Here is a 26,278-nt window from a genome sequence, read left to right as displayed (position 1 = left end):
CAATTACCTTTTTATATAAAATATATACAATAACAAAGTTGTTTGGATTTTAAAAACAACTTATCATATAGCTAGAGTTAGGTTTTTTTGGTAATGAACTAAAACAATAAATTTTAAAATAATAAAAAAAAAAAAAAAGAAAAGAAAACATCTACTTGGAAAACACTGAAAGCAAAAATAACTGGAACGCCCCTGAGACCCCCAGGATTCCTCCAGAAAGTTGCTGATGTTTATTCCCCTGAGAAATAAGATGGTCAGCAGGGGAAACCACGAATTCCTCCCCATCCCAGAAGTGTGTCAGGACGGTTGCAAAGTCAATGAGGAAGCAGGAGGCTAGCTCATTACGGTTTAACAAGCGCGCAGGTGAAAAAGGGAAGGAGCTGAGCTGGCCAAGCGGGGGGCCGGCGGGGGCTGGCGGGGGCCGGGGCGATGCCCGAGAGGGTCAGATGGGCGGTCACAGCGCAGACAAAGAGCCCGCCCGGCCCTGCCGCGCCGCCCTGACCTCGCAGGTTTCGTCCCCCTTCTCAGCTGCTCAGCCCAGCAGCGGCTGCCCTGAGCTTCTGTTTCCGCATCCTGCCTTTTCCCAATAGTTGCCTTTTTGTCTAACTTGTGTGTGAGGAGAGAAGAGGCCGAGGGGCCAGGAGCAGAAGCGGAGGATGGCCGTGGTGGCTCTCAGAGGACGGAGGGATTGAGCAGAAGGTTCAGCAGGGGCAGAAGACAGATTTTCCAAAACAGCCTCTGGGAAAGCCAGAGGCCTAGAGGAGACGCAAGAAGTGCTGGGTATTCGTGCTCTTTCTGGTCGCTGATCGAGAACATTTTTCTTTTGGCATTCCTGTTACAGGACGGAAGTGAGGGCGCGTATGAAATGGATTATAAATTGTCTGTGCCCAAACCAAACCGTAGAAGTAAAGGCTGGCCCATCGGTTAGGCCGGGAAGGGGAACAAGCCTGTTCAGGATTAGGGCGGAACTAAATGAGAATCAGGCGGGGAGTCTGGTGAGAAAGAAAGGCAGTATGTTATTTCCTTCTCTCTGGAAGCAATTATGTTTGGTACAACAGCTGCTTGAATAGAAGGTTGAATGGGTTTATAAATAAAGATTTCGAAATGTTTTTGTGATAACAGTATGCAGGCATCACTGGATCTGGCGGCCACCTCTGTTGGAAATGTGGTTACTTCAAAGATGTTCCTCTCTTGTTAAAATTAGCCATCACTAAATTATGGCAATGCAACAGAGGAATAGAGAAACAGAATGCAGTGCATAGAGGGATAAGACACATGTTTTCTTCTGCTACCCAACCAAATTACTCTCTTCATTTCTCCTCGCGATGGAATGTCAGAGAACTGATTATTCCCACTTAAAGGGACAGGGGGAGGGTGGCAGGGAGGTGGAGCGAGGGATAGGAGGAGAGGGAGCGATGGTTACCCTGGAAACGGCTCTAGAGGAGGGGCGCGGAGGGATCGGACACAAAGGCTTCATGGCCCGTCTGTGCCACTTCGTCCTTCCCTATTCAGGTGAAGAAGGGGGAGACAGGAGGGTGAGATGGTTGGATGGCATCAGCGACTCAATGGACACGAGTTTGAGCAAACTCCAGGAGATAGTGGAGGACCGGGAAGCCTGGCGTGCTGCAGCCCATGGGGTCGCAAAGAGTCCAACTCAACAGAGTGACTGAACAGCAACATTCAGGCAAATCAGTTCAGTTCTGAGGGCATTTATCGCGCCCACCCCTGCGCTCATGTCCAGTAGGCTGCGAGGCTGAGAGTAAGGATGAAGATGATGACTGCAGGGCAGATCATAACTGTCCATGGAGTGTCTGACCACACTAGGCCAGGCTCACTTCCTAAATGTGAGCCCTTTGTGTCCCGGTGACCACCATGGCCTCTGGAACCTGGATTAAAATCTGTCCCCTCCTCCACTGCCCACCAAAAAAGTCCTGGCTCACTTCAGTGAGTTATTTGGCTTCTCCAGATTTTGTGTCCTCATCTGTCAAATGGAGATAATAGTTCTAGCAGGCAGGGTCCAGTCAAGGAGACCAGACTATAGTAGGGTGTGTGTGTGTGTGTGTGTGTGTGTGTGTGTGTGTGCGCGCACGCGCATGTGTGTGCTCAGCCGCTCAGTCATATCTGACTCTTTGCGACCCCACAGACTGTAGCCCACTCCTCTGTCCATGGGATTCTCCAGGCAAGAATACTGGAGTGGATTGCCATTTCCTTCTCCAGAGGCTCTTTCCGACCTAAGGATCGAACTGGCATCTCCTGGGTCTCCTGAATTGGCAGGTGAATTCTTTGCCACTCGAGCGCCACCTGGGAAGCCCCAGAGTAGCAGAGGTCAACAGAAAGCATTTAGTAGAAACAGCTGTCTTCACGAGGTTCTAGAGGGCTGAACGGTCTTCCCAGGTGGTGCCAGTGGTAAAGAGCCTGCCTGCCAAGGAAGGAGACAGGAGATGCAGGTTCCATCCCTGGGTGGGGAAGACCCCCTGGCGGAGGGCATGGCAGCCCACTGCAGTGTTCTTGCCTGGAGAGTCTCATGGACGGTGGGGCCTGGTGGGCTGCGGTCCATAGGACATGACTGAGCGACGTGGTAAGCACAGGTGCAGAGGGCTGAATGCGAAGAGAGAGTGCTGAGGCCAGCAGGAAGAGAGACTGCGGGAAGCAGCTCCCACTTCTGAGGCTGGAGGAGACGGAAGAGGCCGGACCATCAGAATACGGACACGTGGAGGACGTGACACTCTGCTGTTTGCAGGCGTGGTGAGGCTGGTTCCGGAGCGTGGAAGAGGCTGGGACCAGTGGTTACCGCTGGGCGAAGGACTGTGGCTGAGGTGGATACCGCGAGGAAGTAAGAGCAGGTAAACAGAAAGGAGGACATCTTTCCTCTCCAGCCTTCAGGCTCCCTCTCCTGCCCCCTATTGACAGAAATTAACAGGAAACCTAAGATCCCCTGGAGAAGGGAACGGCCACCCACTCCAGTGTTCTTGCCTGGAAAATCCCACGGTCAGAGGAGCCTGGTGGGCTACAGTCCACGGAGTCGCAAAGAGTCGGAGGCGACTGAGCGACTAACACTTTCACACTTCCCCTTTCGCTGCCCCCGGAGAACTGGTTTGCGGAGTACCACCTCCAGCCATAAACCAGAGTGTAGAAAGATAGATCTGGGGCTGAGGGAGATCGTCCAATAGACAGTCAGTGTGCATAGAGACACAGGAAGAGTATCTCTCATGTCATTAACTATTAACTAATAAGTGAGTTAATGTTTGTAAACCCCTAGAACAGTGCCTGGCAAGTGATAATAGATAACTAATAAGAATGTACTGTATAGCATGGGAACTCTATGCAATGCTCTGTGTTGACATAAAGCAGAAGGAAATCCCCAAAAGAGGGGATATATGTATATATACATATAGTTGATTTACTTTGCTATATAGAAGAAAATAACACATTATAAAGCAACTATACTCCAATAAAAATTAATTTGAAAATACAAAAAAAAAGCAAAATAAAAAGTAAAGATCACTCCACCAAAAACCAATGTGGGAAGTAATATTAGAATCCTAGTTTATCCAGGAAAATGATGGGGCTTAAAGAGATCACATCGGGAAGAGGGCATGGCCACCCACTCCAGAATGCTGGCCTGGAGAATCCCTTGGCTGGAGGAGCCTGGCAGGCTATGGTCCTTAGAGTTGCAAAGAGTTGGACACAACTGAAGCAACTTAAGAAAGTGAAAGTGGCTCAGTCGTGTCCGACTCTTTGTGATCCCATGGACTACACAGTCCACGGAATTCTCCAGGCCAGAATACTGCAGTGGGTGGCCTTTCCCTTCTCCAGGGGATCTTTCCAACCCAGGGATTGAACCCAAGTCTCCCACATTGCAGGAGGATTCTTTACCATCTGAGCCACAAGGGGCTTCCCTGTGGCTCAGCTGGTGAAGAAGCAACTTAGCATGCACTCAAAGAGGTCACATAAAATGCCCAAGGCCGCACAAGCTCATCCCTGGTGAAGTCTGGACTGTCTCAATGCAAGGCTGTTGCTCTTACAGCTTTGGTATGAGCTTCCTTTGAGGCTCAGAGAGGGAGAGCACCTAAGTGAATCACTTTAAGAGAAACGGACTGTAAAAGTGCAAGAGGAGAGGGATTTGGGGAGCATGTGGATGAGAGGCAAACTGCTGCAGGTAGAGGAATCTGAGAAGACTTGCCAGAGAATGTGGTGTTTGAGCGAAGCTGAAGAACAAGGCTTTAACAGGCAGGTGCTGGGAGCAGAAGAAGCTGCCTGAGCAAAGACCCCGAGTGCAGGGCATGTAGGCGGAGTGGTGAGGATGAGGACAAGGGGGAAATAAACATTCATCACCATCCCCTTCTTATGTAAACAACAGAGTTGGGGTATCTCTAAATACTCCTGGCAGCAATGTGAGTTAAAGAGTTCACAACATTTGTAGAATGTTGCATAGAATATTATATATTTGTGAAGCAATGGGATTAGCTGAAAAATAATGAATTTTAATGCACCTTCATTTTTTAAAAAAATCCATAGGTAGGGTCATTAAAATCTGTTTACAAAAGACAAGTCATCTTGCTTTGAGACAGTCAACTGAACTAAAACCCTAAGCTGCTTTGACACCCTTTTACCAACGCACCGAATTTGTTTTTAACAAGTCCAGTTCTTAGAAGGATATGCACAAATTTGATTCATATATGTTTTATTTAATTCATCAGACTGAACTGTGTTCTTGGTGTTAGGTACTGTCCTAGGTACTGGAGATGCAAAGAATCACAAATGGTGGTTCCACTCCTAAAGGAACTCAATATAGTACTGTAGAGAAACAGATAGATGTGCAAACTCTGCGATCAGAATGAAATAGTACAGGTCCTAAATGCACTGGGAATATGGGAGCCTTGGCTGGGGAGGATGGGAATGGGGCTCCTTTCCTTCCACCCCAGGGATGGCATCACAACCACAACTTCTGACAGGAGACAGTACATGGGATGTGAAGGCAAAGAGACTGAGACAAATTTTATAGAGACTCACTAGTTCTATCTAGTGCAGAATCAGACCACAGGGACCACAGGGCTGGTTTGCTAAGGAAGTCAGAGTAGTATGGAGCTGAAAAAGTTCTGAAACATGCCCATAGCTCTGAATCTGGTCCCTGTAATCCTACGTTCAGCTCTAAAAGTAAGCAAGACGCCAGGAAACCAGAGAGGGAAGCCACACCTGCCAGTAATAATTGTGAGCAGTTTCTGAGCATCCACTCCATTGCAAGCACTTTCCTATAAAATGAGTATTATATCCAGACTAGCAGTAGTCACTAGTTCCCAGGACTCATTCTCCCATCCTTCTTTTAGTAGTAGACGCCCCCACTGAGCTTTAGCAGAGGGTGTTCATGCCTTTCCTGCTAGAGACAGTATTCCCAGGCTTCCTGGTAGCTGATATGACTGCGTGACTTCCATTTCACCTGCAGAACGGGAGTAGATGTCATGTAAGCCATATCCACATCGTTGCCCTAAAGCAGTGCTCCCAACTTCCTCTTCCCCCTTTTCACATTCATGCTTCTGCAGAAAGATGGACAGCACCCTAGAGAAAGAACCTGGGTCTGAGGAACAGGGCAGCCTGTTCGTCACTACTTTCTGCGGCTCCACCTAGTGAACCTGCCTTTAGCACCTTTTTTTTTTTTTTTTAACTTGGCCAAAGATCAACACCCATGATAGAAAAGCAATATTGTTAGATTTACATCTGGGTTAAGAGAACATAGCACATGTGAGAGAATCTTAGACAGAAGCTGCATGTGCTCTTATGAACAGATGTCATAAGAATTACACTGGCTTATTTGGGAACACTTGTCTACATCCTGGTTTCTAGTTAAGTTTCAAATGACTGAGGTTACCTATGCAATGTCCTCCAGGTGAGAAAATGATCACTGTATTGAGGAAAGTTAGACTCATTCAAAAGTTTTGGATGACTTGCTGTGTGTCAGGTACCAAAGATGGAAACTCTCTCTGTCTCTGTCTCTCTGTCTCTCTCAAGATGTTTGCAAAGATTAGCAAATATAAAAACAGTGTTGACAGGAAAGTATCAGTTATAAATACTCTGGGTTGCAAGTAACCAAAAGTCTGACTAAAACGGGTTTAAGGGGGGAAAATAAGGATAATTTATGTGTTTATGTAAATGTTCAGTCCAAGAGTAAACCAGACTGCTGCTGCTAAGTCGATTCAGTTGTGTCCGACTCTGTGAGACCCCACAGATGGCAGCCCACCAGGCTCCACCGTCCCTGGGACTACAGGCATTTAAACCCTACTGAATTGGAATTTCTGTGGTTGGAGATCTGTAAATCTGTATCTTGCCCCTCACCCCATCCCCCTACCAGGTGATTTCAGTTCTGATTTGGAAAGTACCATTTTTATATAGATTCAGTTGTGTCCAACTCTTTGTGACCCCATGGACCGCAGCACGCCAGGCTTCCCTGTCCATCACCAACTCCCGATATAGATTACTGAACTGCAAATAGGAGACTGGACTGAAAAGGGGAGAGAATGAAGGGGGTGATGGTTGTTTCTCAGGGAGAGAAGGGAATCCTGAATCCAGGCAAGGGCAGCCCAGAGTCCTAAAATATCTATTTGGTACTCAAAACAGAGCCAGAGCGCACATTCTAAAGGCTGCTTACACGGAAGGTTTGAAGGGGAGTGTAGAGGACCACGCCACCTGTCCCTCAGTCTGAGGGTGCACAGTCCAGGAAAGTGACTATCACTTCTGTTCCTTCACCCAACAGCTATTTATTATGCAACTATGTACCAGGCATCTTCCCAGGCTTACCAGGCATCTTCTGCCTGCCAAGCAGGAGACACAGGTTCCGTCCCTGGGTTGGGAAGATTCCCTGGAGAAGGAAATGACAACCCACTCCAGTATTCTTGCATGGAGAATCCCATGGACAGAGGAGCCTGGCAGGTCCAAGAGTTGGACATGACTTAGTGACTAAACAACAACAACAAATGTACCAGGCACTGAGCTAGAAGTGAGGATACAGGGGTTTACAGCAAAGAGCCTTTCCCCATGAAGCTTACATTCTAAGGGAAGACAGACAATAAACAATTAGAAAAACAAGCTAATTACTGGCTGTGTTGTTTTAAGAAAGGAAAAATTCCTTCACGACCTAGGGGAGGCTGACACTGGATGGAGTGGAGGAAAGGTGTTCCAGTTGAAAATTTAGTGGAGACTTGAGAGCAGGAACATTCCAAGCTCTTAGCAAGTGCAAAGGCCCTGAGGTGTGAGGGAGCTGGCCCGGGCGGAAACACAGGGAGGAGTCTGTGTGGCTGGAGCTCAGTGAAAGGGAGACAGGAGTAGAATGAGGAAGTCGCAGCAGCCAGGATAACTACGGGATAACACGTGAGCACCAAAGAGAGTCTGGGTTTTACTTCACACCCACTGAAAAGTTCGTGTTGAAAAGGGATTTCCTGGTTACTCTGTGGAAAACATCTACCATTAATTCAGTATTGAGATAGACCCCCAAGGTTCTTATCTGGCCCCAACAAGTCATGTCTTAGTATCTGGTGACCCTGTATTAGCACTGTCCGCTCGAACTTTCTGCAAAGATGGAAACGTTCCGTTATCCGTACTGTGCTGAGTCCCCCAGTCGTGTCCGACTCTGCGACCCCACGGACTGTAGCATGCCAGGCTCCTCTGTCAGGCCCAAAGCTACTGGACAGGTGGCTTTTGGGCTTGTGACACTTGGCTATTGCACCTAAGGAACTAGACTTTAAATATTACTCCATTTAAAGTAGCTTGTTTAAAGGTATAGAGCCACGTGAGGCTAAGGGCTATGTACTTGGCAGCCCAAGGCAACGCCGAGCTGGGTGCCTGAGGGTTTTAACTCCTTGTGCGGAAGCCAAGGGCCTTCTCCCCCAAATGCCGGGGCTGTAAGAAGGTCCACTGATCCCTAAACGCTGAGCCCGCTTTGTGCGTTCGCTTTCTCAAGAGAGGGAGGCTCGGAGAGCATCCCGAGCTTCCTTTATAATCAGCGCGGAGGCACGCGCACGCGGCTGCGCGGCGCCCGCGGGGAAGCCCCGCACGGCGCGCAGAGGTTTGGGGACTCGCCTTCCAGGGCGCACCCGCTTCTGCGCTCTCGCGGCCGCCGACGCGGTCCAGCCATTGGCGAGAGGGGAATAACGGCCCCGCAGCGTCTCGCCCCGCCTGCCCCGCAGCGGGGCCGCGTAGCCAGCGGCTCCCGGCGCAGCACAGGTGGGCTGGAGAAGCGGGGTGGACCGAGGCGCGCCATCGAGCGGACTCGGAGGTTTGAGGACCCTCCTCGCCGCGCAGTTGCCGCTGCTTCTCTGCGGGGATGGAGGCGGGCGAGGCGCGGGCTGCCGCCCGCACCGGATCTGCTTCCTGAGCTTGCTTTCGCTTCGCCCCGGCTCGCCCAGGCCTGAGCCCCGCCGCCGAGCCTCGAGAGCCGCGCGGGTGGCCGCGGGGGAGGGGGGCGCCTGAGCCCCTGCGGGACCCCCGCCCTCTCCCCGCGCACGCGTCCCCGGCGCGCGCGGGTCCTGGCCGGCCCGAAGGCCCCCCTGACCTTGCTGTCTCCCCGTGCCAGGTCTGCGCCAGGACCATGGGCGCCGCGCTGGGCACCGGCGCGCGGCTGACTCTCCGGCCCGGCCGGGCCTGCGGCGCTGTCCGGAGCTGGGCGCCCCCCGCGCCCGCCCGAGGCTGCCACTCCAAGGCCCGCCCGGCGCGCCCTGTGCCGCTGAAGAAGCGGGGGTACGATGTCACCAGGAACCCGCATCTCAACAAGGTAACCGGCCGGGAGGGTAGGAGGGCCCACGCCGCTCTCCCAGGGCTGGCGGGATGGGCGCCCCGCCCCCGGGGCCCCGGGAGGATCCTCCCAGACGCCCTTCCAGGGGAAGCTTGGTGTAACTCGGTTTGGCTTTTTAGCGCCCCACTTCTGCTTGGAAAGAGGTCACCAATAATGCGGGAGCCTGATTTCTTCACGAACAAATATAGACTAGGTTGAGATCCTCATAGCCATTCGGATTTGGAGTCAGATCTTGCCTTGATGCTTGCTGATTCTGTTGATTTGGGGCAGTTCATTGAACCTCTGGCCGTCCAAGTTTCCTTATCTGTAAAAGCGATACAGTTGGGTTGGGAGTGTTGTGAGATTAAAGAGAAAACAGAGATAATGTTCTTAGCACAGTCCCTGACACCCAATGAGAACAAATATCAGCTAAGGTTATAATTACTCTGAGAAAAAGATTTTTAATTTGAGCCAGGACAGGAAAGTCTAGAATTATGGAACATTCAGACCTTGGAAAGGCCTCAGAGAACCTAATTCAAACCCCTCCCTTTACAAATGAGAAAACAAGGCAAAAGAAACTTGACCAAGGTCACCAGCTAGTTAGCTCTGACTCTGCCACTGAAATCTGGGTCTGGATCTCCGGCGCTTGGGTCAAATTCAGCCCACTGCTGACACAGTGCTTAAGGCACACACATTTGTTTCTGGGAGTGGAGTTTAGTATCATTGATGTTAAAATCGAGAGACCTGGGTTTAAGGCCTGTCACCCAAAATGCCTCATATTAACTTAGGCCTCTCATTTGATTTCTCTGAGGTTCAACTTTCTCCTGCTTAAAGTAGATGTTATGATAGACCCACCATCCCTACCACATTCAGCTATTGTGACAATGAGATGAATTACTGAATTTGATTTTGACAGTATATAAAGTGCTTGGTAAAGAAGCAGTTACTGCAAGATAAAATTCTTTATAAGTTCCTTGAATCAGGATTGTGAAATTCAAGTGAGGAAATAGTTGTGGAAAAGGTGTTTTTGAGAAATAGGAACAATTATCTAGATGCTAAGTGTTGTTTCCTGCAGAATTAATAGAAGAAGCTAAGAAAGAAAATTTCACTCTCAACCTCCACCCATCACATCACACCATGATCCCTGCTACCCCCCTCCAAGAAACCCTAAATCCTTTGCGTATTACTACTTTGGGATAGGTAAGGTGTTTTATGAATTATGGCTTACTTTCTTGGCAGGTGTTAGGAAGCTCAAACTAGCCTAGCGAATAAACCCTCTGTAACGAAAGGTCCAGAGGAAGAAAGCACTGCAGGCAAGTTTGACTCAGCAGTCCAGACCGCATCCTTACAGATGCAGGTTCTCCGGCTGCCTGCCTGGCTCTTGGCTCTTGCTTGTCAGCTGCATCTTCAGATTCCATCCCGGAGAGTCTCTCACCCCATTGCTGCCACAGGCCCCCATCTCCTGTTCTCACATCACACCATCCAGAGATGGAAAGGCACTGGCTTCTGGTAGCTCCTGTAGACGAGAAAGGACACTTTCTCTGAAGGCTCAGGAACGGAGTCTTTCTGTCCCATGGACTCTAATTGGACTTCCTTCTACTCTCAAACCTATTACTATGACTTAAGTCAGTCAGCATTCACCCCTGAATTTAAAGATGGAGTTTAGGTTAGGGGTACCCATACCAGCTGGTTTAGAATAACACCCAACCCCACCCCAAGTAAATCTGTGTATTGTCATCCGAGGGAGAAAGGGTAGATGCTGGAAAGCAAGATAATAAATTCCCACTACTGACTCCAGTTGTTTTAACAATAATAGCTTTGGAAGGACTAGTGTATTCGAATTAGCACTTAATTTTTATGAATAGTTTAAAAAAAAAATGAAAGAAGGACTTGAATGTCTTTTTTTAGCCTTTAGGTTTATGGTTTCCTGAAGGCATTCTTGCCCTTGTCCTTTGTCCCTGATGTAAATTTTTTTTTCCTCCTAAGTAGGATAAATGGGACATTATCCATAAATCTAGGGACCTGACCTTTTCATGATGTTAAAAGAGTTTTTGTATATCCTTGAAGTCAGCTGATGCTAGTCTGGGCTGAGAAGAGTGTCTAGGGTGATGCTGAGAGAGCCTGTGGCCTCCCCCACTTGCCTTGGGGAGGGAAGGGAGACAGTGGCGGAAGCAACCCTGCCTGGGCACTGCCCCGCATTTCCTCCTGGGGAGCGACCTTCTCGCTGTCCTGCTGACGTCCAGCGCTCAGGCAGTCTCCAGGGAAGGCTTGAAAGCTTGGCACTTTCCATCAGCCAGATGGGGAGACTTGCTGAGTTCAACAGAACCACTGAGGTTATCACTAAGAAAACAGGGGAAGGGTGGCTTCGAAAGGGAGACATCCATAGTGGGTGGCCCTGCGGTGGATTTCTTTTCTGCTAGACTCGGAGCTCCTCCAGGGCAGGGACCAAGCTTCCTGCGCTTGTGGCTGGCACTGGGCAGTCCCTGAAGGCTGTAACGAGGGCGTAACCATGAAGATTAACATTACATTCTTGGAACATGTGCACTGGTTTTGCCTCCTGCTTTTGTGGGCGAGGCATTTAAGCTGAAGCTTGAGGGCAGAGGGTCATCAGGAGATGGAATTCTCCTAGAGAAGAGCTACTAAACAGGGCGGGCATCACTGCCATTGTGCAGTCACAGGGTCTGGCCCCAGCAATGTTGTAATCTCGCCCTCTGATCTGTGATGCCTCTCATTAGCCCCTCTGCCGATGTCACACCACTGCTGTGAGGATCCTGGGAGAGTCCTGTGAAATCACTTTGGAAAACTGTGAGGCACTAAATATTAGGTGATCATTTTGACAAGTCCCAGAATCAGGGTGGGAGGTTCCCTTAGATATGACCTAGCCTGAAATTGTTCAAACTTCCAGTCACAACCTATGAAACATGGAATTATCTTGTGGATCTAACCAGCTTTTTTTTTTTTTTTAATTTCAAAGAAATGGGTTACAATACAATTAAGAAATAGTAAATGTATTAAAATTTAATAAACATAAGTATTATACCAAGTCACCATGTGAAATGCCAACTTTCGCTGTGGACTGTCATTTTAAAATGACAACCGTTATAAAAACTGTTGTTTTCATCCAGCCTCTTATTTTCAGGTGAAGAGACAGGGTGAGAAAGTCAAGCGATTTCTCGCTTGAAAGAAAGCCACAGAGATTGTCAGTGGTTGCAGAGGTGGGCAGAAGCAGCCCACATTCTGATTTTCAGTCTGCTGAATCACAATGACAGTTCTCATTCACATCAGTTCTGACCGACTTAGACATATTCACGATGATAGCAATTGAAACTAGATGATTCTGAGTTCCCTACAGGGGTCTAGATCTTCTGAATGATTCACCAATACTCCAATTTCTATTTCTTTTTTTAAAACAACAATATTGTGCCTTTCTTCTGAAATTTACATAATGACTTCTCCTGCTATCCATGTAGATGATTGTGGCAACAGAGTGACTCTTTGGTTACACATTACAGAATATCAGCAACCTTTTCCCTACATGAAACGGGAAATGATCAAGCCCATTTTATAGGCTGTCTTCATAGGGGGAGTCACCTCCATCCTGTTCATGTGGCAAGTGAGCCCCCGCAGCATCGCTGCCTCAGCTTACCTCCGGCCTCTTGGGAAGGGCTCTGCTGTTCCCACGCCCCACCCTAGACTCGAGCCCCCACCCATTTGTCTTCTCACCCCTTGTGTTTCCTTTTGATGCTGAGCGTCATGGCTGGTGGTGTGACTTCCACCCTAGACCCCGAGCACCTTGAGGACAGACACTGTCTTGTCACATGATACTCTACATCTGACTTGACGTGCTCAATAAATATTTGCTCTTTGGACGATCTCAGTCGAGCCCTAACCCCTTTCCTCTCAGCTTTATGAGCCTTAATGTTACTGCTTTACCGTTAGCCCAGTGCTCTCGTTGCCTGGAGACATGTTTACAAGCAGCCCGTTGGGAGGAAATCCACCTACTTGATTTTGATCTTCCCAGACTTCAGCACATTTCACTGCAGGGGTGTGATATTTCCCAGGCTGGGTCAACCACCTCCTTTGACCCACGTGTCAACAATGATTTTTATCATATGCTTCCACTGAACCTTCACCTGCTTCTCTGCAGTTTTTTTCTTTGTGTTTGCTTATAATAGCTTTATGAACGATAGCCCAAGTCTGGAAACAACCCAGATGTGCATTAAACCAGTGAATGGCTAAGCAATTTACAGTACACCCGTCTAATGGAATGCTCCATAGCCGTGGTGGGAAGGGGGGTCAACTGTTGATTCTCTGCTTTTTTTTTTTTTTTTTGATCTCTTGAGCTTGATGAATGAATGAAAGAATGAATGAAGGGTGCTTGGTCCAGTCACTGATAATGGACCAGTGCACTTCATGCAGTGGGCCCTCCAAACTGCAGGGCATGGGGACCGCCTTTCTACGTGGACTACATGCATTTAGACTGGTGGGTGTGGAAGCCCTGGGGGGCTGTGCTGCGGTGCTGGGCGCACAGGTTTCAGCTCCATCCCTGCTGCATGCAGTGGTGACTTCTTAGACTCCTGAAATGATCAAGCCCATTTATAGGCTATCTTCATAGGTGGAATCACCTCCATCCTGTTCACGTGGCGAGTGAGCCCCGCAGCCTTGCTGCCTCTGACACAGCTAGGCTGTGCCTGTGAATGAAGGATGTTTTTGTTCCCTGCCAGTTTAGAACTTGATCTTGCCTCCTTTGGGTTGGGGGGGAGTCTGTCATCACACACTTGCCTCATTGATCAATCAGGAGGTGATGATTGGGAGAATTTGAGGTTTCTTGGAGATGCTGTTTTCTGTTCCAAAGGCGGATGACATAATATGTCTTCTTGAGACCTCTGCTTCTGATGTGATGTTGGGTTGGGCTTCTTTGATAAATATGAGGACCTCCTGTTCTCTCACTTCCTTAATATTTTCTTTAACTCAACATCCTTTTTCTTTTTACTCGCTTACCAATTTAGTCTTATGCTAACTAAGCAATATATCCACACAGTCACATGTTGATGTGCTAGTTATGCATGAAAAGAAATGCATAACTATTAAAAAAAAAGCAATGCATTATTAAGTAAACATCAGTTCCATGAGCAGCAGTTTGTTCTGGACATGCACCTCCTGTGCAGTGACTCAGAGCATTGAAGCTCAAGTCCTGTTCAGATATTTTAAGAACAAACGAGCAGAGGCGGGTTGGAATGAAATCCTTCCCTGTCAAATACTGTCCTGGCTTCCTGGGATTGATAACATTTGGTGTTAGGGCTTTGTGCTTGAAACAACTAAAAGAACTTACATTCATTAGGCTAAAAGTTAGGCAACTTTTACAAAGCAATCCCCTGACTCAGAGGCTTAAACAAGATAAAAGCCTCTTTCGCTCATAAACAAGTCTGGGTGGGCAGTGAGCAGGTTGATACACAGCTTGATTTTGTTGCTCTGCTGTCCTCAGTGTGCATCTTCCATTTCATGGTCCGGGATGGTTGCTCTCGTCTCTGTCATTCATTCTATACAGAAGCAAATGTGCAAGGGAATTAGCAGAATTTGGATGTTGCAAATATCACTTTCATTCACATCCAATTGGCCAGAGTTGGTCATAGCTGCAGGGGAACCAGGGAAACACAGTCTTTAGCTGGGCACCCATATATCCTGCTAGAAATTCTACACCACTAAGGAAAGAATGAGTGGATATTAGGGAAAGGGCTACAAAATGCTTATCTGAGATTTTAACTTGATTTACTGACAGTTTTATCCCACCCTTTAAAATCCATCAGTTTCTCTACATCTCCTCTACCAGCAGCCTTGTTCATACCTTCATCATCTTGTGTCTAGATTAGGCAGAAGCCTTCTCATGGGTCTCCAACTTCTAGTCCTGCTCCTTTCAATCTCCTCCTCTGTGTCTGTTAACCATGCTTTGAGAGGCTAAAACCTTGCACACATCCTTGGCCACTCTCTTTCAGGCCCCGTGTCCAATTCACCGGGTAGCCCTGCTCCTCTTGTCTCCAGACCACATGTGGAATCCGGCCTCTGCTCACACCACAGGTCTCCCACTGAACTAAGGCACTGCCATTTCTCAGCTGGATGATTACAGAGCCCCCTAGATGGTTCAGTTCAATCAGCTCAGTTGCTCAGGCGTGTCTGACTCTTTGTGACCCCGTTGACTGCAGCACACCAGGCCTCCCTGTCCATCACCAGCTCCTGGAGCCTACTCAAACTCATGTCCATCTCATTGGTGATGCCAGCCAACCATCTCATCCTCTGTCATCCCCTTCTCCTGCTTTCAATCTTTCCCAGCATCAGGGTCTTTTCCAATGAGTCAACTCTTCGCATGAGGTAGCCAAAGTATTGGAGTTTAAGCTTCAGCATCAATCCTTCCAATGAATATTCAGGACTGATTTCCTTTAGGATGGACTGGTTGGATCTCCTTGCAGTCCAAGGGACTCTCAAGAGTCTTCTCCAACACCACAGTTCAAAAGCATCAATTCTTTGGTGCTCAGCTTTCTTTATAGTCCAACTCTCACATCCATAAGTGACTACTGGAAAAACCATAGCATTTGGTAAGGTAATGTCTCTGCTTTTTAACATGCTGTCTAGATTGGTTATAGCTTTTCTTCCAAGGAGCAAGCGTCTTAATTTCATGGCTGCAGTCACCATCTGCAGTGATTTTGGAGCCCCCAAAACTAAAGTCTCTCATGGTTTCCATTGTTTCCCCATCTATTTGCCATGAAATGATGGGACCGGATGCCATGATCTTAGTTTTCTGAATGTTGAGTTTTAAACCAACGTTTTCACTCTCCCCTTTCACTTTCATCAAGAGGCTCTTTAGTTCTTCTTCGCTTTCTCCCATAAGGGTGGTGTCATCTGCGTATCTGAGGATACCCTAGCTGGTATTATTCCGTTTCTCTTGTTTATCTTCCCCACAACAGCCAGTGTGATCCTTTTAAAACAAAGTTTGATCACATCACTCCTCTGCTCAAAACTCTGCAGAGTCAAAGTTCTTACCATGTCCTGCATGATTTGACCCTCTCTGACCTCTTTTCCTACATTTCAGTCTCACTGCCCAAATCAAGCAGGCCTCAGATACTCCAAGCATGCTCCTACTTGGGCTCTTTGCCCTGGCTCTTCCTCTTCTAGAACACACAGCCCCTGCATAGCCACGTGGTTAACTCCCTCACCTTCTTCAAGGCTTCTCACTTTCTCAATGAGACCTACTCAGACCACCCCATGGGAAGCTGTAAACAGTCCTTTCAACTTTCTTGGTCCCCTTAACATGATCTACTTTTCCTCCATAGGATGTGGAGGGAGTAGACCAGAGATAGGAAAACCCAGCTTCAGTCAGCATCTCCAGCTTCCTAGAGCTCCCACCCTGGAAGGCCCTGTCTCTGCTCTGAACTTCTCTGAGCCCCCCATGCTGCAGCCTCCCTGCTGAAGACAAGCCTTACCACATTATGGACCCCCGCCCCTCCCATCCACAGGTTGAAGCCTTACCACTAAATGTGATGGTGTTTGATGGTCGGGCCTTTGGGAGGTAATTAGATCACAAGAGTGGAGCCCTCATGATGGGATTAGTGCTTTTATAAAAAAAAAAACAGAAGGGAACCCCTGCTCCCTTTCTGCCATGTGACAATAAGGCAAGAAAATGGCCATCTGCAAGCCAGGAGGATGGTCCTCAGCAGGAACTGACTCAGCTACACCTTGGTCTTAAACTTGGTCTTTGCTGTGAGAAGTAAATTTCTGTTGTGTAAGGCACCATTTTCATACTGTTCATGGAGTTCTCAAGGCAAGAATCCTGAAGCGGTTTGCCATTCCCATCTCCAGTGGACCAGGTTTTGTCAGGCCCTAATCAGCAGGGACATGCCCTTCAGCCACTCAGCATAGCTGGATGACATGCCTGGCTGTCCCACTGCTGGTCCTCATTAAGTGTTTAAACCTTCACCAGCCATTGGGTATCAGTCAGCATGAGGCTAGGGGTTGAGACAAAGGCCCTGCTGGAGTGGCTGGGCAGGGGATATGGGGAAGGCTGGAGCTGATGTTGGAGGACACCCAGGAGTGGAGGGCACCCCAGCCTCACCACTGCTGTTGGCTGCCCTGGGGCCCCACTGATGCTGAAGTTCTAGTACTTTGGCCACCTGATGCGAAGAGCTGACTCACTGGAAAAGGCCTGATGCTGGGAAAGATTGAGGGCAGGAGGAGAAGGGGGTGACAGAGGATGAGATGGTTGGATGGCATCACTGACTCAATGGACATGAGTTTGAGCAAGCTCTGGGAGATGGTGATGGACAGAGAAGCCTGGCGTGGAAAGAGTCGGACATGACTTAGCGACTGAACAGCAACAGCGAAGCCACTTTGTTTATGGTGTTTTGTTGCAGCATCCCGGATGGACTAAGACATCATACCAGGAACTGCTGTGTACCTCAGGGGTCAGGGAACCAAGGAAGTGTGGGATGGGATGCCAGAAGCTCAGGGAGAAGGTTTGCTACTCCTGGAAAAACAAATCTAATGCTCAGAAAGTCTTTTCTTATAAATGTGCTATTATAAATAGTTGAATTGTCCTCCAAAGATAGTATATTATGTGTTAGATTAGCATTTGATCATTATGAAGATTTCAGAAGTGTTGACTTATGTTTATGAATGGTTAATTAAAAATGCAAAATAGTAAGTGGAATCTATACCCAGGTGCATTACTGTAAAAAGATGTAGCTCTGTAAAAAGACTTGGAACTAAATTTGTAAAAGTGATAATGTTAGGGCAATGGAATTATGGGAGATTATTTCTTCTTTATATAATTTTCTTTAGTGGCCCATTGTCTTTTCAATTTTAGGCTACAGTTTCTGTTGGAAATTGAGTTTCTAGAGCCATGTAAATAACATTTGGACCAACTTTTGGAAGTTGACCTATCTGTAACACAAGGGTGGCATTTTAATCCTATAGAAATCTGTGTCTGTGTGTGTTAGTCACTCAGTCGTGTCTGACTCTTTGCAACCCCAGGGACTGAAGCCTGTCAGGCCCCTCTGTCCATGGAATTCTCCAGGCAAGAGTACTGGAGTGGGTTGCCATTCCTTTCTCAAGAGGATCTTTCCAAGCCAGGGATCAAACCTGGGTCTCCCACACTGCAGGCAGATTCTCTACCGTCTGAGCCACCAGGGAAGCCCAGAAATCCCTCCCAGATGGTCCTATTTCAAGGTTTGCTTGCGTGTATAATCAGTTATCTTCTAGAGGCAATATGTTTAGATTCATGTAATAAAATGTTAACATAGGAACCTGCCACATGTTCTAAAAGCAGTTGTAAACAACAGTAGCTACAGTCTATAAGCAGCGGCGCTGGGGGCAGAGCCCACACAGAAATACATGTTGTCTGGCTCAGACTCCGACCAAATGGTGTCAAAGTCCATCTAAATCTGAACTCTCTATATAGAGTTTCCGTGGACACTTTTTCAGGGTTCATTTCCAACCTCTGTTTCTAGTGTCTCTTGATCCACTTGGGCCTTTGGAGACTCTGGGGATTATGACTTTATTTTAGTTTGCATTGGTGTCATTTCTACCAAAGATTTCTTTCATCATCTATTCTCTTCTTTCCAAATGCCAGTCTTATAGTGAGAGACTGTGGAGGGGCCTTTTGATTCTTGTGGCTATTGCAAGGGGTCACTGGTATGCAGCACTTTTGTTTGCAAAGATGTGGTTATAGTCAGCTTCCAGACCTTCACTTTGATGTGTAGAAAGTACATTGGGAAATCCTTTGGGGTGGTGGCCCACTGCCTCTCTGATGCAGAGCACAAAAGTTGCTCTATGATTGTGTGATGAAAATCTGAGGGATAGCCTATGATTGGGGGTGCCAGGGTCAGCGGTTAAAAGCACGCATTCATTCTGTACCCAGACGGTTGCCTGGCAGCCTGGTGAAAACAGAGTTCCTACCAAAAGGACACAGTAGAAAGTAAAATGTACTCAGTCATTTGAGGAGAGGGAGTTTTGGTGGAAAGATCATCAGCCTTTGAGGAAGCTGAATAAGAGAAAATCAAAGCTGCAGTTGCTTTTAAAAGTGATATTGAAAGCCAGAGGGACCGTAGGGGATAGAGTTGAATGATTAGCAACTTGAGAATATTATTATTTTTTTTAAGCGTTTTGTCTGGATTCTGTATCATTGTTTGGGAGTGGTCTACAAAGCCCATAGCATAATGGTCCTGGAACACACTCCCCTGTGGTGTGGAGCTCTGGAAGAAGCAGACCCTACTGGATCCTTTAGTTTGCCTTGGTCTTTCAGAAAACAGTAGGAGGAGCCAGCATCCCACAAGGCGGCATCCTCTGTTTTGTTGAGCTGTGCAGTGACTTTTCCATGAGACAAAGGCTGCCGAGTTCCCTCACGACTTCAGTGGCGCTGGTCTTCATTCACAGTAGATGGTTCCCACCCCTTCTTTCTCTGGCTTCTGAAGGGAGTGTTGAAGATTCAACATAGATTCATATTATACTGAATTTCTTTCAATAGTAGAATGCCTTGTGGAAGGCACTCAAGTCATAATGAGAAGAGCTAGGATTTTTTTTGATATACAGCGTGCCAGGGGTTATATTGAGTCATTTAATTTTGTTGTTGTTATTTAGTCGCTAAGTTGCGTCTGACTCTTTGTGACCCCATGGACAGCAGCCTACCAGGCTCCTCCGTCCTTCACTGTCTCCTGGAGTCTGCTCAAATTCATGTCCATTGAGTCAGTGATGCTATCTGACCATCATTCTATGCCCCGCCCTTCTCCTTTTGCCTTCAGTCTTTCCTAGCATCAGGGTCTTTTCCAGTGAGTCAGCTCTTCGTGTCAGGTGGCCAGAGCATTGGAGCTTCAGCTTCAGCATCAGTCCTTCCAATGAATATTCAGGGTTGATTTCCTTTAGGATTGACTCTTTTGATCTTGCTGTCCAAGGAGACTCAGGAGTCTTCTCCAGCACCACAATTCAAAAGCATCAACTCTTCGGCACTCAGCCCTCTTTATGGTCCAGCTCTCACATGCATACATGGCTACTGGGAAAACCATAGAACTGACTCTACCAGGCGGTCTGGCAAGGCACTCCCTGCCGAGGCCCTCTGATGGGCTGTGCTCATTCCTACTGGCTCTGTCAGAATCAGAATCTCGGAGGGAATTTTAAAGATCGCTGGATGCCTTCTTGTCACCCTCTAAATTTGTGTGATTCTCCCAAGACTCATTTGTTTATTTATTAAATTTATTCATTAAAGACTTGCTGAGTCCCTATTGTATTTTAGGCAGTGGAACCTCAGTGGCGAACACACTTGCCTTCAGGGAGCTTATGTGTAAGAGGGGTGGGGGTAGGCAGCAGTTTGTAAGCAGACAGTTTCAGTTCAGAATTTCGGTGTGATGAGAAGCATGTGTTCTAGTGCTGTGGGAGCTTGGGAGAGGGGAGCAAACACTTCCTCTGGCTGCACTGTCAGAATCGCCACCGTGAAGAGGAGGAGTTGGCAGATGAAGATAGTGGAGGAGAAGCTGTCTAGATCAAAGCATGTGAGAGAAGCCTTTCTCCCTGAAAAGAGCCACCTTTTGTGGTTGAATGTGCAGAAATCGAGCAGTAGACCCATACTTTATGAGGGGCCCCATTTTCAGAGAAAGAAATCATTTTATGGAACCTCTAATTCTACAAGTAGAGTTAATGATTTATCTCCAGGACTGTGACGTGCCCTTTGATTTTGCTTTTTCCCTCACTTTTGTGTTGTTCAGCCCCTGGGAGCACCATTCACATTGGGTTCATTTATCAAATATTTGACATACTTCAGCTCAGCTCGCAAGGGCTGCCTCGGCCTTGCTGCCTTCCTTGATAATGACCCATGCAAGTGACTTGTTCACCCTGCACGTTCCTCTGAGGTTTAGCTTATACAGTCCTGGCTGTTTTCTACATTGTGTGTGTGTGTATATGTGTGTGTATGCTCAGCCGTGTCCAACTCTTTTCCACCCCATGGACTGTAGACCACCAGGCTCCTCTGTGAATGGAATTTTCCAGGGAAAAATGCTGGAGTGGGTTGCCATTTCCTGCTCCAGGAGATCTTCCCAACCCAGGGATCGAAGCCATGTCTCTGGCATTGGCAGGCGGGTTCTTTACCACTGAGCCACCAGGGAAGTCCTTCTATATTGGGCCTCAGCAAACACTTACAGTGCATGTGTCTGCCTCCATCTGGATGTTATCCTCAGAGCCAGGACCCCGTCTTCAGCACTGTGTGGCCAGCACGATGCCTTCTTCATAATATACTCTCGATAAAAATTAGTTATGCGAATCACTTTCACATTCCCTCCTGGAGACATCAGAAACCACTCTGATCAAGACTGATAATACACAAGCCCATTTGCTGTCTCTTCTAAAAAGGCTTCCCCTGTGGCTCAGCTGGTAAAGAATCCACCTGCAAATGCAGGATCGATCCCTAGGATGGGAAGATCCCCTGGAGAAGGGAAAGGCTACCCACTCCAGTATCCTGGCCAGGAGAATTCCATGGAAAGAGGAGCCTGACAGGCTACAGTCCATGGGGTCACAAAGAGCTGGACATGACTAAAAAGATGGTGACAGTATCTAGATCCCTCCATGGGGCTTGGAGGATTTTGAAAACCAAGAGAAATCTTTTATTTTGGTCATATGAATTTCAGGAATCCATTTCTTCAAGAGAGTTTTCTGCTCTGATGCTGCGCCAGTTGCATTTCATCTAAAGAATAACGCATTTACGATCAGATTATATATTCTCATCTTTGAGGCTACTTTAAAGACCGAAGGTTTAGACCTGCTATAATTAGCAACAGATTAAAGGAGTCTGGTGATGAAGGACAGCAGTTAGTTAGAATCCACCGTGTGTGACCTCCCGCTGCCCACCACCACCAGGGAACAGCCTGTGACCAGGCAGCAGAGTCCAGTGGCTATGGTCTAGGGATTTAGAGTCAAGAAAGCCCAAGGTTCCAGTTCCAGCTCAGCCATTCACCATATGCGTGGTCTTGGGAAAGGCACTTCATTTCTCTAAGCCTCAGTTTCCACATCTGTGAATGGAGGTGATAATAAAGGACCCCACTTAACAGAGTGCTGTAATAAGTGCCCAGTTAATCCTTCGTGGACCCAGATCCACGAAAATTTTGCTCCATTCCTTTTAGCATAGTGTGAAGGTCCGTGTGGGCCTCAGAAGAAGTCACAGACCTAATAGGGTTTAGACCTGGACCTCTAGATCAGCCAGTCCAGAAGGAGAGGGGAGACTGGGAGATCCGAGCTCATTCTCCGTGGGCGTGGGGTCCATCTGATTTTGGCAGAGACGTGAGAAGAGAGGAGTGAGTCTGGGAAGAAACAGGTGAGGTAGAGTCTACAGTGATAATTTCTGAGTACTTGGCCTCCTCTGGCGGCTCAGATGGTAAAGAATCTGCCTGCAGTGGAGGAGACCCAGGTTCGACCCCAGGGTTGGGAAGATCCCCTGAAGGAGGAAATGGCAACCCACTCCAGTACTCTTGCCTGGAAAATCCCATGAACAGAGGACCCTGGCGGGCTACAGTCCGTGGGGTCGCAAAGAGTCAGACACAACTGAGTGACTGAGCATACACACAGCCTCCATTGACTTAAGCACAGTGTTTTTGAGTCTCTTGTAGAAAGGAGATGCATTCATGCTAAACAGCATATGTCTCAGACCTAAACATCTGCTGTCCCAACTCTTGATATCACTCCTGTGTGTCCATCTCGAATAAGTGGACGTGCTCCTGACGTCCACTTTTGTCTTGGGATTTCTATTTTTCTCTGCAGTAACATGATCGTGAAGGCAGTCCACCAACCATTTGACAGAAAGCTCAGCCCTCATGTCAGACCCTTCCTTGTCATCTCTTTTATCTTGGGGTTCTTCCAGCCCATAATTATTAATATTTTTTTTGGACTGGTGAAATCACTCTGGCCACTGGACAGTGAATAGCTATGCAGTTGCCACCTGATAAAGCCGGCGTAGAGAGAGTTGGTGTGAAGGAAAGCCTATTAACAGCCATTTTTAGAAACAGGCTTTGAAATGCACCTGTCAAAGCTGAAAGATTTCCCCTGTTCTCACACTTCAGGAGCTGGCAGCAGCTTCTCCTCGTGTTTGAGGAACCTCGGCAGTGCCTGGCGGTGCCTGTGGGCAGCTGGCCCCATGGTGCCCAGGGGAAGGGCCTGCCCCGCCAGGGACGGTCCAGCCCCCAGGAACCAGCCTTGGCTGTGGGACTGCAGCGTCTCAAGCATCCGTGGCAGCTTTTTCGTTGGCTGAGCTGTTCAGTGTTCTATGACCAGTCACTTGCCTACAGTCAGCTGCTTCCTTTGGGACTCATAACTGCTGGAATAATAGTATTAGAAATAATAAACACTTATCTAATGCCACGCATGCCAAGTGATCTTATAGGTGCTTTCCATATATTATTTCCAGGCAGAGAAAAAACCATGGAGAAGGTAAACTCCGCCTCCTGTTTCCATGGCCTCTTCTCCCTTACAGATTTCTATTCAAAACATTCTGAGGCGCTTCATGGTATCACTAAGATGTCTAGGGCTACCCATCTAATGGACCTTTATATCTTACAGAGTCCTGCTTCCTGATCTGCATCTCATCTCTTCTTTACTTCCTTCTCTGCCTCCCCATTCAGTCATCCATCCATCCATCCGTTTGTTTCTGTCTCCATCCATCAGTCCATTCATCCAACCATCAAATGTTTATTGACCACCTACCAGTTACCAGGCATTGTTCAGTTCAGTCAGTTGTGTCCAACCCTTTCCAACCCCATGGACTGCAGCACACCAGGCCTCCCTGTCCATCACCAACTCACAGAGTCTACTCAAACTCATGTCCACTGAGTCGGTGATGCTATCCAACCATCTCATCCTCTGTCGTCCCCTTCTCCTCCTGCCTTCAATCTTTCCCAGCATCAGGGTCTTTTCAAGTGAGTCAGTTCTTCGAATCAGGTAGACAAAGTATTGGAGTTTCAGCTTTAGCATCACTCCTTCCAATGAATATTCAGGACTGATTTCCTTTAGGATGGACTGGTTGGATCTCCTTGCAGTCCAAGGGACTCTCAAGAATTTTCTCCAACACCACAGTTCAAAAGCATCAATTCTTTGGCACTCAGCTTTCTTTACATTCCAACTCTCACATCCATACATGACTACTGGAAAAACCATAGGTTTGACTAGATGGACATTTGTTGACAAAGTAATGTCTTTGCTTTTTAATATGCTGTCTAGGTTGGTCATAACTTTTCTTCCAAGGAGCAAGCGTCTTTTAATTTCATGGCTGCAGTCACCATCTGCAGTGATTTTGGAGCCCCCCAAAATAAAGTCTGTCACTGTTTCCACAGTTTCCTCACTGTTTCCCCTATTTACCATGAAGTGATGGGACCGGATGCCATAATCTTTGTTTTCTGAATGTTGAGCTTTAAGCCAACTTTTTCACTCTCCTCTTTCACTTTCATCAAGAGGCTCTTTAGTTCTTCTTCACTTTCTGCCATAAGGGTGGTGTCATATGAATATTTGAGGTTACTGATACTTCTCCCGGCAATCTTGATTCCAGCCTGTGCTTCATCCAGCCCAGCATTTCTCATGATGTATTTTGCGTTTAAGTTAAATAAGCAGGGTGACAATATACAGCCTTGACGTACTCTTTTTCCTATTTGGATCCAGTCTGTTGGTCCATGTCCAGTTCTAACTGTTGCTTCCTGACCTGCATACAGATTTCTCAAGAGGCAGGTCAAGTGGTCTGGTATTCCCATCTCTTTCAGAATTTTCCACAGTTTATTGTGATCCACACAGTCAGAGGCTTTGGCATAGTCAATAAAGCAGGAATACATGTTTTTCTGGAACTCTCTTGCTTTTCTGATGATCCAGCAGATGTTGGCAATTTGATCTCTGGTTCCTCTGCTTTTTCTAAATCCAACTTGAACTTCTGGAAGTTCATGGTTCACATACTGTTGAAGCCTGGCTTGCAGAATTTTTAGCATTACTTTACTAGCATGTGAGATGAGTGAAATTGTGCGGTAGTTTGAGCATTCTTTGGGATTGCCTTTCTTAGGGATTGGAATGAAAACTGACCTTTTCCAGTCCTGTGGCCACTGCTGAGTTTTCCAAATTTGCTGGCATATTGAGTGCAGCACTTTCACAGCATCATCTTTCAGGATTTGAAATAGCTCAACTGGAATTCCATCACATCCACTAGCTTTGTTGATAGTGAGGCTTCCTAAGGCTCACCTGACTTAACATTCCAGGATGTTTGACTCTAGGTGAGTGATCATACCATCATGATTATCTGGGTCATGAACATCTTTTTTGTACAGTTCTTCTGTGTATTCTTGCCACCTCTTCTTAATATCTTCTGCTTCTGTTAGGTCCATACCATTTCTGTCCTTTATTGAGCCAATTTTTGCATGAAATGTTCCCTTGGTATCTCTCATTTTCTTGAAGACATCTCTAGTTTTTCCCATTCTGTTGTTTTCCTCTATTTCTTTGTACTGATCACTGAGGAAGGCTTTCTTATCTCTCCTTGCTATTCTCTGGAACTCTGAATTCAAATGGGAATATCTTTCCTTTTCTCCTTTGCTTTTCTCTTCTTTTCTTTTCACAGCTATTTGTAAGCCCTCCTCAGACAGCCATTTTGCTTTTTTGCATTTCTTTTCCGTGGGGATGGTCTTGATCCCTGTCTCCTGTACAATGTCACAAACCTCCATCCATAGTTCATCAGGTACTCTGTCTATCAGATCTAGTCCTTTAAATCTATTTCTCACTTCCACTGTGTAGTCATAAGGGATTTGATTTAGGTCATACCTGAATGGTCTAGTTGTTTTCCCTACTTTCTTCAATTTAAGTCTGAATTTGGCAATAAGGAGTTCATGATCTGAGCCACAGTCAGCTCCTGGTCTTGTTTTTGCTGACTGTATAGAGCTTCTCCATCCTTTGCTGCAAAGAATATAATCAGTCTGATTTCGGTGTTGACCATCTGGTGATGTCCATGTGTAGAGTCTTCTCTTGTGTTGTTGGAAGAGGGTGTTTGCTATGCCCAGTGTGTTCTCTTGGCAAAACTCTATTAGCCTTTGCCCTGCTTCATTCTGTACTCCAAGGGGAAATTTGCCTGTTACTGCAGGTGTTTCTTGACTTCCTACTTTAGGTATTGGGAATAACAGAGGAAATGTGACAGCTACGATCCTCCTTCTTATTGAATATATCATCTAGTGAGAAAGACGGTAAGTAGACAAAAGTGCCCAGATGATTTTTAACGGTAGAGAATAAACAAACAGGGTATGGCCTGAGAGAATAGCTGAGGTCCCCTCCAGTGGTGAGGGAACACCTCTTAGGAGGTAGCATTTGAACAAAGAGCTGGGGAGAGAGGGGCCAGCTGGCGGAGGAGCCAGGCCCAGAGTGCTTTGGCGGAAGGAACAGTCCGTGTCGAGCCGGAGACGAGGGACGACTTGGCCTGGCAGGTTCTGGGAACTGACCGCAGGCAGTCCAGTAGGGGTGTGCGGAGCAGTGGCCTCC

At 47.3% G+C, this 26,278-nt stretch overlaps 1 protein-coding gene across 3 annotated transcripts in view; it reads left to right on the top strand.

Moving 5' to 3' along the window:
• The first annotated feature begins 8,032 nt into the window (after window positions 1–8,032).
• The window catches only part of ME3 (malic enzyme 3), a 220,034-nt gene continuing 201,788 nt past the window's right edge, over window positions 8,033–26,278 (top strand). The window contains exons 1-2 of one of the 3 annotated variants that reach the window (XM_043876341.1): window positions 8,033–8,266; window positions 8,564–8,761. In XM_043876341.1, the coding sequence (XP_043732276.1) occupies window positions 8,579–8,761 (183 nt within the window). In that variant the 5' untranslated portion in view covers window positions 8,033–8,266; window positions 8,564–8,578. The remainder of the gene's footprint in view (window positions 8,267–8,563; window positions 8,762–26,278) is intronic. The other 2 variants (XM_043876333.1, XM_043876328.1) reach the window with 2 other exon arrangements.

This window comes from Cervus elaphus, chromosome 2 (genome assembly GCF_910594005.1).
Source record: "Cervus elaphus chromosome 2, mCerEla1.1, whole genome shotgun sequence".
Lineage (NCBI taxonomy): Eukaryota > Metazoa > Chordata > Mammalia > Artiodactyla > Cervidae > Cervus > Cervus elaphus.
This window is presented reverse-complemented; position numbering and strand designations above follow the sequence as displayed.